We start from the raw sequence: 13,253 nt of genomic DNA on the forward strand, positions 1-13,253 counted from the left end.
GAAGTGAAAATTACGTAAAAGATCCGTTATACCTGCTTGCGAATCGACTCACTTTAAAAGAGTCGCTTAACGTGAACCGATACAGTAGAGAAGCCCTTATCTAGCTCACTCATCTGCCCTTGTCTGTTGAAAAACGTGAGTATTTTGACCTGGAGGTTTTTAGTTAGACGTCGTTTCTTTAGTGGTGGACCCTTTAAAGTTTACTTTGCTGAACCCTGCTGTTGTTCTTTCTTTAGTTTCATACAAATCTTTCGGCATCAATGTCTCATTGTCTAGTGGCCAGTCTAGCACTTCTGCTCGCGTGCAGCTTTACAGGTGAGTCACTTTATCAACTCTGTTCACACACATACACTTCTGTTATCATGTATTTTTATTATTATTATAAATCATAATTAAATAATGCTATAAAAAATATGAATCATTATAAATCTTTTGATTTTCAAAATTATTATATATCCTTTGTATTATTTAACATAGTATTTAATTATTAAATATTATACATTATTTCATTTGTATTATTAATGGTAGGCCTACTCGTTTTTGAGTTGTTGAGGTCATACGTTTACATACGCCTTGCGGAATCTGCAAAATGTCATTTTATTGAATTTTTTAAATTTAGAGGGATCATAAAACTTGCATTTAGTTTTTTTTTATTTAATCCTGCCCTGAACAAGCTGTTTCACATAACAGATGTTTACATATAATCCACAAGACACAATAATGACTGAATTTACACAAATGAACCGGTACAAAAGTTTACACACGCTTGATTCTTAATACCGTGTGTCGTTACCTGGATGATCAACGACATGATGCTTTTATGTTTGGTGATGGTTGTTCTTCTGCATATCTGACCCCTTTCCAACAGCGGCTATATGATGTTGAGATCTATCTTTTCACACTGAGGACGACTGAGGGACTCATACATGACTATTACTAAAGGTGCAAACATTCACTGATGCTCAAGAAGGCGACACGATACATTAAGAACCAGGGGGTGTAAACTTTTGAACAGGATGATCGGTGTAAATTGTTGTTATTTTGTTTAGAGACCTTTTTTTTTTCCATTTAGCACTGCCCCTCAGAAGCTACATGTTTCCTAGAAGTCAAATGATTATATATGATTAACATTTTGCAGATTCTGCAAGGCGTATGTAAACTTATGACCTCAACTGTATTAAAACACATTCAGTTCAAAGGACCAGATGAAGTAGCTAATAACTGTAAGGCTCGAACTGTAATTATTAATCACTTATAATGGTGAGTTGTGATTAAAAAAAATATTAATACTAAAACTCTAATCATTTGTATGCCCCACTTTTTGGGTCAAGGCTATGAACTATTTAAACAATTGAACATGATCTAAACATTATATTTTGGGTTGTAGGATTATAACATCTTGGAATTCTTTCTATATTTAGAAAAAATAAAGGTAACTTTTCCTTCTTTTCATTCTACTGGTATGCAAACTTTGTCACTAAACTGTATTATATGTAAGGTACGTATACATTCAAGTACAAATTTAAAAAAAAAAAGGCAAAGAGAAAAAAAGGGTTTTTCTTTGGCCATGAATAGGTTTTGTGTTCCTAAAGTAGGTCTAGCTTCACCTGATCTGGGAAACACACACCCGTTCAGAAATGGCTTAACTTCTGTGAGTGTCTGAATCATTTCATCCAAATCTCAACTGAACAACAGAATAATACTGCCAATATGCGTGTTGTATAACACATTTTCATTGATTTTAATCTTCCCTTTTGTAACCAAGAAGGAAAGTACGGAGAGTGTTAGGAGAAAGGAGTTATAATTCAGTAGTCCTTCATTAATACAACAATGAGAGATTCATTTCTCTGGTGATAAAGAACAAAAATTGGTCGACTTGGTCCTGACTTGCTCTGAAGACTTTTAGCATTGTGCATGTGCGAGTCCATGGAAGACATGATGTTTTATTTTGCAATCACAGGCACTGACTGTTTACTATTCATCTGGCCCAATGGACCTACGCTGGTTAATGCTTTTGTGGGCACCAACGTGACACTTGGCGTTTCGTATAGCGGAGTCACCGAGCCTCTAGTGACGTGGTTGAAAGGGACATTTATCCTGGCCACGTGGACCATAGGCCTCAACACTCCTCCTCCAGCCATCGCCCCGGCGTACAGCAATGTCTTATCCATCGATCAGACCGGATCTCTGGTCTTCAACAAGGTTCCCGCCAGCTACAGCGGCACATACACGGTGCAGATGGTGAAGCCCGGGGCTCATGAAGCTTCAGTCAACTTTACACTTTCGGTGTACAGTGAGTACACCTCAAACTTTGCTTTCCGTTGGTTGAAACGTGGTTCCGCTGGGCTGTGTGGATAATAAGCTACTAAGTCAAGATGTACTGTAGTACTGGCCCAGGGTTAGGTTCTGTACAAATCCGTACATCATCTGTGGTTTTACTGTATTAAGTTTATTCATTATTCAAAGTGGGTTCACACTAGACAGTTATGCATCCTGGATGAAGAAATAATTAGTCTGAGCATCGTAAACAAGCAGATTATGGATCAGTTTTTCCGTTAACGCTTGCCCTGAGGTCCATTAGGTTCAGCAGGCAGTTGATGAAATGGTCATTAGAATTTTGTTTACTTCATTCGACCACCAAGCAGCAGAAGAAAAACAAAATGCTAGTTTGAAATGTTTGTTGTGCGGAACATTTTCCAATTGGTTCACGTATTTCTCAGTACCACAAAGCGCTCTGATGCAATGAGAAGAATCCATGCCAGATAGAAATGCAATCACACCAGGGTGGGAAAAAAGCCTGAAATTCAATGTATTAGTTTTTCATCTGCGACAACACGCCACACTGAAAAGCAAAGCATTCGTTCCGTCGCTCTCGCGTTGCTTTTATCTCTTCAGTGAAAACCAATCGGAAGGGTATTGCTTTTTAAGAATGAAATGTCCTGTAGGCTAGCTAATAATTTGATGATTTGTCCACCTATTCGTATACGCACTCATATTCACATGGAAACATTTTCTGTTCACAGACATCATCACAGCCGTTTCTGTGGTCGCGGTCTCGCAAGACGTTATAGAGGGAGGACCGCCGTTCACGCTGTCTTACAGCTCTATGCAAGGACCGGTCTTGACTTCAATGTGGTACTTTAAAGGCTCGGCGGTGGTGAACAGTTCTCGGTACCTGATAACTCCGAAGAGTCTGACCATCAATCAGCCGAACCACAACGACACGGGGATCTACAGTGTGGTGCTCACAAATCCATTCAGTAACGTGACACAGAGCGAGAACATCACGGTGCTGTGTAAGTGGGTTTTTTTTTTTTTTTTTTACTGACTCAGTTTAATTGGATATTTTATAGGAGGAAATGCACTAAAAGGCCTATTTAAATATACAGTTCAAATTGGGACTATATTGTTTCTAACCTCCAATTCGGCATTTAAACTTTCCGCTGAATGTTCTAACCGAGTCTGATCCTCACAAAGAGTGAAACTCAACTACATGGAAAACAAATCCCTTTTTTTATGTGACACAGTGCCAGAACCTACATTAGCAAGTCTGTTTGTGATACTTCAGATGTTTTAAGTCAATTGTGTGACGATGCTGGCATGTAGTTAGCGCGATGCTAACTTCCTGTAAGCCTCTCTTACTTGTTAGCGGCCAACTGTAGCTCCTGGACAAAACTTAAGCAAATTTCAGACACCAAACATGTCTTGCCTGTTTGATATATTTGGATAAAAGGTTTTTAAAAATAGTGTAAATGTAATATTTGGCTGAACCGTTCACCTTAAATTAGCATTTCTGTGGGGAAATAGCTGTAGAGCTGTGAATGTACTGTATTTACACTCTTAGATTAATGAATCCATGTTAAAGTTAAATGTTTCTCAATCATAGTCTTCCCTCAATCATTCCAACACCTTACATTGACCATCGCTCGCTAGCAGTCACGTGTATTCCACGTTCTTATTAGAACATTAGACGTTTTAAGAAACGTCCCAATTGCTACCATGCGTAAAATCTGTTCTGAAAGATTTGTTGTTCATGGACGTTAATTTTTGTTGTGTTCTTATCGTACATTCTCGATAAGGTTGTGACTGTTTATATGTCGGATTTTAATACTGGCTAAACTGGCTGTGGACATGGCAATAAAATGATTGTGTAATCAAATAAAATGTAAAGTGAGCTGTATTAATTCTACCATTTAGCTAGATATCTGTTTAGCATAGCCTCACCTGTCAGGGTTTAGCGGAGTGTATTGATTTATGGTACGGAATCTCGCTAATTGCTAACCTGTTAGCTAGCCAGACCTTCATTGAGCTAAAGAATGTGATAAATGACACAGAATTATTCATTTTTTTCCCTAGTGACCTTTTGCGGTACAGTTTCTGTTTACACAGTCCAACTAATTAAAATGAAAAACTCTTGAGGAGCTCTTTTAAAAGGAATACATTTTTAAAAAGAATCTTTTAGGACCAATTAGGCTGTGTTGTACGTAACAAAGTGAGTATTATCAATTTTCTCTCATTAGCTAGTCCTTTCTACTGTAAGCCGTTTTGTTTCCTTCATCCTTTACATTGCCCAGAACGGCTGGTGTTAAAAACTTTAACACACTGTTAAAGACTTTTCTGCTTCCAAATGCTAGCATTCATACTGTATGTAGTTAGCATTCTTACTAGAATATTAGCTATTTTAAGAAATACATCAACTCATAAATACATGTGAACAGGTTAGTTACATTATTTCTAACATTATCTACAGGTCATGTGTTTTTAACAACACTCCTCTGTCAGGGTTTAGTGGCGTGTATCGATTTGATTTATATAGCATGGAATTTCGCTAATCATTAATTGGTGTGTTAGTTAGTAGACTATTAGCTAGCTACATATCCAAGCAAAATAACAGTTGTTTTTCCTAGTGACTCTTTTTTGCGATATTTTTCTTAATATTTTTTTTCCTTATAAATGGAATACATAGCAATGTGGCTAACATTTTCGAGGACAAGTTAGCACGATAGTCTTTGCTTTGTGACAACAAACCCTTGCGTCCTTATTTCATTAGCTAAAATAGCTTTGCCAAGACAGCTATTTCTGCCAACACTTCTCCATTTCGTTGTCTCCCTCCTGTAGATGGACCAGATCAGCCGGTTTTGGAGGTCAGTCCCACAAAAGCAGCCTTTGTTTCTGGAGAGACTGTCTCTCTGTCCTGCCGAGCTGAAGGTGTACCGCCTCCCTCGGCCTCGTGGGTGTTTAACGGCCAGCCGCTGCCCAGCTCCAACGGCACACTGCAACTCGCCCATGTTCAGGCGAGCCAGAGCGGCGTTTACAAGTGTGTTCTGGTTAACAGCAGGACCAGCATGGGTATTACGAGGAACGTCACCATAAACGTCTTGGGTAGGACTTATTAGTGTGAGGGGACAGGATGAGTGCTTTTCTTATGACGTTTTACAAAATCCGTGCAATCACTCCTGCACACATGTTGCCTCGAATACTACTAACTACTACTAAATCCTACACAAAGGTACTATACACCCACCGGCCACTTTAATAGAAACACCTGTACACCCACTCATTCGTTCTATTATCTAATTAGCCAATCATGTGTTAGCAGTGCAATGCATAAAATCATACAGGTCGAGAGCTTTGAATAACGTTCACATCAGACATAAGAATGGCGGGAACTTGTGATCTCGGAGACTTTGACAGTGGCGCGGTTGTTGGTGCCAATTTTTTTTGTTTGTTTTAGTAATACAGAAGCTCGGTATTACAGAACTCCTGGGATTTTCACGCATATCAGTGTCTAAAGTTTACACAGAATGTCGGGGGGGGGGATCAAATGAGTGATAGTTCTGCAGCTGGAAACACCTCGTTGATGAGAGAGGTCAGAAATGAATGGCCAGATTTAAGGTTCGAGCTGACAGGAAGGCTACGGTAACTCAAATAACCGCTCTTTACAACCGTGGTGAGCAGAAAAACATCTCCGGACACACAACATGTCAAACCTTGAGGCGGATGAGCTAAAACAGCAGAAAACCACACCGGGCTCCAGGCATGTCCGCCAAGAACAGGAATCTGAGGCTACACTGGTTACAGGCTCGTCGAAACCAGACGGTTGAAGATTGGAAAAAGTCCAGGCGATGTTTATTTATTTTTTTCCCGATCTTCAGCTGTCCCAGCCTGTTTTGCTGTTCTGATGTGCTGTGATCGTGATAAAGATCAAGGCCCATGTTGTCGATGTAAACCGTGTGAGCTAGTTGGAGTGGTTTTGTTGATGATTCAGCAAGTAATTTGAGACTCATCTTGATGCAGTGTTGCTGCTTTAGAAGATTTAACCCTTTCAGTTAAAATAGATCTTTTAAGACAAACTAAAGAGATTTAACAAAAAATGGTCATATCGTGTAGACTGGTGTCGAGCTCTATTGTGCATGATGACTTAAACATTGTGTGCTGTATATTTATACCACAGCGGTTGAATTCTTGATTCTGATTGGTCAGAAGCTTCTACGTATATATACAGCATAGCTGCTATAATGTAAGTGATAACAAGAACTAATTTTGTAGACGTTATGTAACTATAAATGGATAAAAAAATTCTTTAATAATACAAATTTTAATTGTCGACAAATTGCTGAGGTACAAGAGGAATAAAACACTTTGGGACACGCTGTTATTTGTTTGTTCGGTCTTTGCTGATCCAAATAAAAATGTAAAAATAAAACGTGTGTGTTTGGTGCAGGCCTTAGCGGGTCAGCCATTGCTGGTATAGCTGCCGGAGTTCCGTGCGCCATCCTCCTGCTGCTGCTCTTCGCAGGCCTCGTCTACCTCTCTTTCCACTGCTATAAAAAGAAAGGTAATGGACATCTCTACTCATCCATCCTTCTTACAATTTTAACTACAAATACATTTTTTTTTTTTTGCTTACTAATTAAGTCTTTAATCTGCTGTGTGCACGGAGCAGCAACTCAAAATCTCAGATATCCCATCGCAGGAGCCGTGAAGAAAGTAAGTTGACAAAGTTCTTCCTCAAAGCTCCTAACGTCACTAATAACAAATGAAAGAGAGCAGGAGTGAGTTAGCATTAATGCAAACATCTTGCTAAGTAACTGGATTTAAAGATCAGAGGTGTGCTCTTTTCTGTAGGCGGTTATCAGTCAGCCTGAACTGACCAAACCTCAGCACCTGCTGACCAGCGGCTTTAAACTGCCTCCACCCTACAATCCCCACCATCACCAGGTGCTGGATTTCACCTCCACCTGTTCTCTCATTTCACTTCGCTTGCTAAATGATGATGCGGTTGTAGCTCACGGTTCTTTTTAAAAACTTTTGAATTGTTCAAAAATAAAAATGTAAAGATTTTTAAGTCACTGCAAAATTATGAAAGGTGGAAGTCGTACTGAGTTTGTTTGTTTATTTATTTATTTATTCATTCATTTATTTGGTTTCCAGGCGCAGAGTGAACGTTCAGGCTGGCTGCCGTTAGGAATTCCACCTGTCCGAATGGCCACTACGGTGTAATACAACCTCAACTCGGTGACCAGTAATATTTTTCCATGTCCTAAAGACATTTGATAAGAGACCTGGCATTGTCCAGATCTACCTCACACACTATTCATCATCAACCAAAGCTTTAATCATTTCCTGCTTTATTCATTGTAATTTAGAGAAATTATAGTCGAGGTCATACGTTTACATACGCCTTGCAGAATCTGCAAAATGTTTTTAAAAAATTTAACATCCGGTTCAAAAGTTTACCCCCCCCCCCGGCTCTTAATGTATCGTGTTGCCTTCTCGAGCATCAGTGAACGTTTGGACCTTTTGTAATAATTGTGTACGAGTCCCTCAGTTGTCCTCAGTGTGAAAAGATGGATCTGAATATCATATAGCCGCTGTTGGAAAGGGGTCAAATATGCAGAGGATGCCGGAAAAGCAAAGAATGTGCAGGACCTGGAGGATTTCTCTGAAGAACAGTGGGTAGTTTAACTGCTCAGGACAAACAAGGGACAAACAACTCGTGAACGACTCTCACAAAACATAAACACAGTCGTTGATCATCCAGGTGACGAGAAGTGTGTAAACTTTTGAACGGGTTAATTTGTGTAAATTCAGTTATTATTGTGTCTTGTGGACTATATAAATATCTGCTATGTGAAATAGTTTATTCAGGACAAAACAAAATGCAATTTTTATGATCTCTCTCTCTCTTTTTTTTTTTTTTTTTTTTCAATTCTAAACATTTTGCAGATTCTTCAAGGTGTATGTAAAATCTTAACCTCAGCTGTACCTTAAATGTAGGAACAAATAACTGTTCAACATTTCAACAAGCTGGCCGTTAACCCAGAACACACACTCTTAACGTTCATTTGCGGCTCTGCAACCTCCTCCTTTTAAGCCACAGACCGTGAATGACTCGATAAACACAAAAAGATGCTTAATATGCACTTTTACCTTGTGAATTGATGTATTTTTATTAAGTTGATTTTTTTTTATAAATAAACTACATATATAAATGAATTCTGTATGTGTATGCAGTGGTGTATAGTGTGTTCGAAATTCGTTTCCGCTGTTTTAGTGGTATGGGTGTTTCCTACACACCTTCTGTTTTTATTTATAACTGAATGTCCTTGTGTGTTTTTTTTTTCCTCTCTCAGTAATAGTATACCGTAGTTTCTATGCTGGCTAGACTCCTTTTGTAATGGTTTTTTTTACCCTGGAAAAAGTGAATATTGGAAAATCGGAAACAGCACAGAAAAAAAAAACGTTGAAATTAATGTATGTCGAAAACTCAGGGACCAATTCACATACAAATCTTCTCAAGTTCTGAAGTATGCAGCTTGTGTCCAGAGTAAATACTCATTTTAGTCACTCTGTGTAACTGGAGGGAAATTACCAGGAGGAAAAAACTCCAACGAACAAAGCACAAGGTATTCATTTTAACTTTGAAAAAATATCCAAAGCTTATTTAGTACATAATTGGAAATTGTCAATAATTTTGGCTCAATCTGACTTCATGGCCATGGATTCAGTGATATCTGGTCTTTTATAGTATGCACTTCTGCTTCATTTTCCAAGGTAAGCCCATGACAGTGTTTGTAATAGCATAGCAATGTTGTTTTACGTTTATTTAATAATGTAGAAATGTAAAATACATGATTTGGCTCTGGGTTACTGATCGGAAGGTCGGGGGTTCAAGCCCTGGCGCTGCCAAGCTGCCACTGTTGGGACCTTGAGTAAGGCCCTCAACCCTCTCTGCTCCAGGAGTGCCGTATCATTACTGACCCTGCGCTCTGACGCCAACCTCCTGGCATGCTGGGGTATGCGAAGAAAAGAATTTCACTGTGCTGTGACCAATAAAGACTCATCACTATTGAATGTAAAAATTCTGACAGCAACATATAAACTGCACTAATGATTATTAACCCTTAAACAGTTAAATATGTTTTTTTTTTTTAAATAATGTAAAAAATAATGTAATGATGATGATTCTTAATACATACATTAAGTTGTTACTATAGATACAATAACATGTTAGAAAGAGCACATTAATATAAACCTCGTGGCCAGAACTATTGTCAAAGCTGCTGTTATAAAACATTAATCGACATCTTCTGACCAATCAGAATCGAGCATTCATCAATGCTGTGGTATAATGATTATTAACAGAGAAGAGTCCGTTTATTTATTTGCCTATTCACTGATAACATATAAAAGAAAAATACTGAAGTGGTAGAGAGAGGTGAGGTTGGAACATGATGGCGTCTTTCTTTAACTGTTCTCAAACTGATATCCTTTTCTGACACACAATCCATTTTGTTTTGTGTCCAGCACCTCCAGGACGGACAGTCTGTTACGCTGTCCTGTGTAACTCCTGTGTTCCCTGCAGTCCTGTCCTGCAGCTGGTTCCAGGTGCAGGGAGACAGATGTTCTGCTCACTGACGCTCATAAACGCTCTGGTTAGCATCAGTGAGCATTATTGCTGCTCGGCTCTTAACGAGATCAGCTACGACAGCTCTGACAGCACAAGAATTCACGTGAACCGTGAGTGTCTGAGGATGTTCTGTTTACACATTACCAATGACACAGGCTGCCTTGTTATTTCAAAGATACTCTGTAAATCAATAAATAAATAAATAAATAAATAAATAATTGAGAGAAGCTACCGTTGATTCTGAGCTCCTCCACTATGACGTCAACTGGTTCTAAGAACGCTGGAATTCCGTGACGCTGGAATTCTAGAAGTTTCGGTCTTTATTAAACAGCCCTGTGTGAACGCTCATCGTCACGGCCTTTGACGAAGAAAACTACAGATTCGCCTACGAGTTCTGAGAGAGAGAGACGAGTGAAGACATGACACGGTACGATGTGCTGAACGAGATGCGGTTGAAGGAGGAGCAGTGCGACGTGGTCCTCAGAGTGGACAAGGTGGAATTCAAGGTCCATAAGATCATCCTCTGCGCGCGCAGCCCGTATTTCCGGTAAAAGGAAGGAAAAAAAAAACCCCAATCACAATTATTCTTAAAAGTGTTAGCTAGTGGGCAAAACTATACAGCAGCTGAGTGAAGGATGTAATGATGTGTCTAAAAAGAGAACACTGAGTAATTAAAAAAATAAAAATTATATAATACAGTAGCTAACAACTATACTATAGATTACACACTATAGAGAAAACTGTTGTTCCTAATATGTTTCCTCTTCCTGATATTCCAGAGCCCTGTTCACGAAAGAGGCCCGCTCGGATCAGACGGTGTACACCTTCTCGAATGTGTCTCCAGACATCATGGAGCTTATAATCCACTACATGTACACCCAGGATGTTCGAGTCACCTCTGATAATGTGCAGGCTCTGTTGGTCATGGCCGATTACCTGCTCATGCGAGACCTTGTTCGCAACTGCTGCGACTTCCTGACGGAACATCTCAGCTGCTGTGAGATAACCGTGCTTCCCAACTGACACCGTCAGTACGAAGACCTTCTCTAGACGTGGAGCTTTTTAAAAAAAAAATTTTTTAAAAACGCTAATAAACCACACCACATTGGCAGAACCTCTGTCTCCGGCTGTTTTATTTCAAACGAGTTTATTCGAAGAACTGTTCCCAAGAGCGGAGGGGGCTCTAAAACATCTGAGGCTGTTAAGAATCATTTCAAAATCAATGATCGTTTGAACCATGACTCACAAAAAACCCCAGAAAACTTTATTACAAATCCACATCTTGCTTTTAGCCCCGTACCCGTAGCAAAGAGAACAATGTCATGTTTTTTCATCCATCCATCTTCTATACTGCTTATCCTTTTCAGGGTCACGGGGAAATCTGGAGCCTATTCCAGGGAGCATCGGGGACAAGGCAGGGTACACCCTGGACAGGGTGCCAATCCATCGTAGGACACAATCACATACACACTTACACACCCATTCATACACTACGGACACTTTAGACACGCCAATCAGCCTACCATGCATGTCTTTGGACTGGGGGAGGAAACCGGAGTACCCGGAGGAAACCCCCGCAGCACGGGGAGAACATGCAAACTCCGCACACACAGGGCCACGGTGGGAATCGAACCCCTGACCCTGGAGGTGTGAGGCTAAAAATAGGTTAGCTATTTTCTCAACGATAGCTCTTTGAAAAACTCTCAACGCCAGCATGCGAACCAGGTTCTGACGGCGTATAATATATTCTTCACCAATCGTTCATTCATTTTTCGAGTGTCAAGACAAGAACGATCCAACGCAAGTGTAGATTAAGCATTTAATCTCAGAACACGTGAGCATGGTGTTACGTATTCAATCAAAGTAACGTTTTCCTTTCTAAACAATTCTAAATCGCACACAGGTTTAGACACATGATTAGTTTTACATTCAAAGCATGTAAGATAAAACTCGATACACACAAGTGTTTTCTCTTTGACCTCGTTCAGCACGGTTTTGATGTGAGGCTCGTCTCGATGGCTTCGGCAATACCTTGCATTTTTTCCAGGGATGGAGTGTGATTGATACCACACAATTTCAGACCTCTTGCCAACGTGTATTTGAACCGTGGTTTAAAAAAAATTCAGCAATCTGTAGGTGTTTAGGTGCAGATAGTACTCATCAGAGTTGTAGAAAACGGGACTGAGTTCACAAGCCATATCGCTTGTTGATATGGCTCAGAAGGCTTTGACTCGATATGTAGTCAGACTCATTTTATATATCATGTGGCAGGAGTCTTGGGGAAGGCGGAGTTGCTGCTCAAGAGTAGTATATTGACGATCTCAGAAGAGATCTTCTAGACCTACTTTTATTTTCGCTGTTTCTTTGTTTCTTCCAAATTTTTGGAATGGTTCGTCGATTCGTTGGAAGTAGCGTTGTAGATCGTGCCAGCTGGTCTGTTCATACCTCACTTCACAGTTCTATTTGTTATCAGGTGCATCGTCACCGTTATTACAGCAACACAGTGCAGTGAAACCTGATTCTTGGAGAAATTTGTTGCTCTGATGTGATACATTGCAGAGATGTACTGCTCCATTTATGCCTGTACGCATCCGGGGAAAAGAAGTCCATTCTAACACTGTAGTCAAAATCCTCACACCATTTTCTGAACTTTTTCCAGTCACCCTCACCAAAAGTTACGGTCTCTGTAGCACGGCTCCAGTGGATGTGACCCGGGAAAAGCGCAACGTCTCCTTTTTCTGCATCGAAAAAAAAAAATCCGGCCGTACAACCGTTTGACATTACCCAATATTGAATCTCTTCATGCGCTAAAATTTTTTCTAATTTTCCAGCATTTGTGATTACCATCATTCTCGCTCGCAATTCGAAGAAGGTGGTACAAACTCGGCTGTGGATCAGGTGGTAGAGCGGGTTGTCCATTAATCGTAGGGTTGGCGGTTCGATTCCTGGCCCATGTGAAGTGTTCTTGGGCAAGACACTGAACCCCAAGTTGCTCCCGATGGCAAGCTAGTGCCTTGCATGGCAGCTCTGCTACCATTGGTGTGTGTGTGTGTGTGTGTGTGTGTGTGTGTGTGTGAATGGGTGAATGAGAACCAGTGTAAAGCGCTTTATAGAACTGCTAAGGTTTAAAAAAAGTGCTATATAAGTGCATACATTTGCCATTTACCATGATTTTCTGGGATAATTATTCAGACTAATACTGAAAAAAAGACCAAAACCTAATCTTGAGCCCAATGCGAATGAGGTCATCCTAACTGGCTCTCCTAGCTTGTGTGTGTGTGTATATATATATATATATATATATATATATATATATATATATATATATATATATATATAT

At 39.8% G+C, this 13,253-nt stretch overlaps 2 protein-coding genes across 2 annotated transcripts; both read left to right on the plus strand.

Moving 5' to 3' along the window:
• The first annotated feature begins 340 nt into the window (after positions 1 to 340).
• vsig10l (V-set and immunoglobulin domain containing 10 like) lies at positions 341 to 8,499 on the plus strand. Its single transcript, XM_017453365.3, has 7 exons — positions 341 to 2,293; positions 3,024 to 3,296; positions 5,119 to 5,382; positions 6,725 to 6,838; positions 6,947 to 6,990; positions 7,129 to 7,221; positions 7,435 to 8,499. Exons 1-7 carry the CDS (start codon positions 1,915 to 1,917, stop codon positions 7,501 to 7,503), a joined length of 1,236 nt encoding a protein of 411 aa, XP_017308854.2. The 5' UTR covers positions 341 to 1,914; the 3' UTR covers positions 7,504 to 8,499.
• A 1,693-nt stretch (positions 8,500 to 10,192) lies between these two features.
• Positions 10,193 to 11,027, plus strand: LOC108256462 (kelch-like protein 10). The gene is made up of 2 exons (XM_017453370.3): positions 10,193 to 10,460; positions 10,693 to 11,027. Exons 1-2 carry the CDS (start codon positions 10,333 to 10,335, stop codon positions 10,934 to 10,936), a joined length of 372 nt encoding a protein of 123 aa, XP_017308859.1. The 5' UTR covers positions 10,193 to 10,332; the 3' UTR covers positions 10,937 to 11,027.
• Positions 11,028 to 13,253: the final 2,226 nt, after the last annotated feature.

This window comes from Ictalurus punctatus, chromosome 23, assembly GCF_001660625.3.
Source record: "Ictalurus punctatus breed USDA103 chromosome 23, Coco_2.0, whole genome shotgun sequence".
Taxonomy (NCBI): Eukaryota; Metazoa; Chordata; class Actinopteri; order Siluriformes; family Ictaluridae; genus Ictalurus; species Ictalurus punctatus.

Excerpts from the sequence above, each read along its gene's own strand:
- vsig10l (XM_017453365.3), top strand. The coding sequence starts at position 1,915 with ATGTGCGAGTCCATGGAAGACATGATGTTTTATTTTGCAATCACAGGC. Across the intron at positions 5,383-6,724 it reads CGTCACCATAAACGTCTTGG|GCCTTAGCGGGTCAGCCATT; the intron begins GTAGGACTTATT and ends TGTTTGGTGCAG. Across the intron at positions 7,222-7,434 it reads ACAATCCCCACCATCACCAG|GCGCAGAGTGAACGTTCAGG; the intron begins GTGCTGGATTTC and ends TTTGGTTTCCAG.
- LOC108256462 (XM_017453370.3), top strand. The coding sequence starts at position 10,333 with ATGACACGGTACGATGTGCTGAACGAGATGCGGTTGAAGGAGGAGCAG. Across the intron at positions 10,461-10,692 it reads GCGCGCAGCCCGTATTTCCG|AGCCCTGTTCACGAAAGAGG; the intron begins GTAAAAGGAAGG and ends CTGATATTCCAG.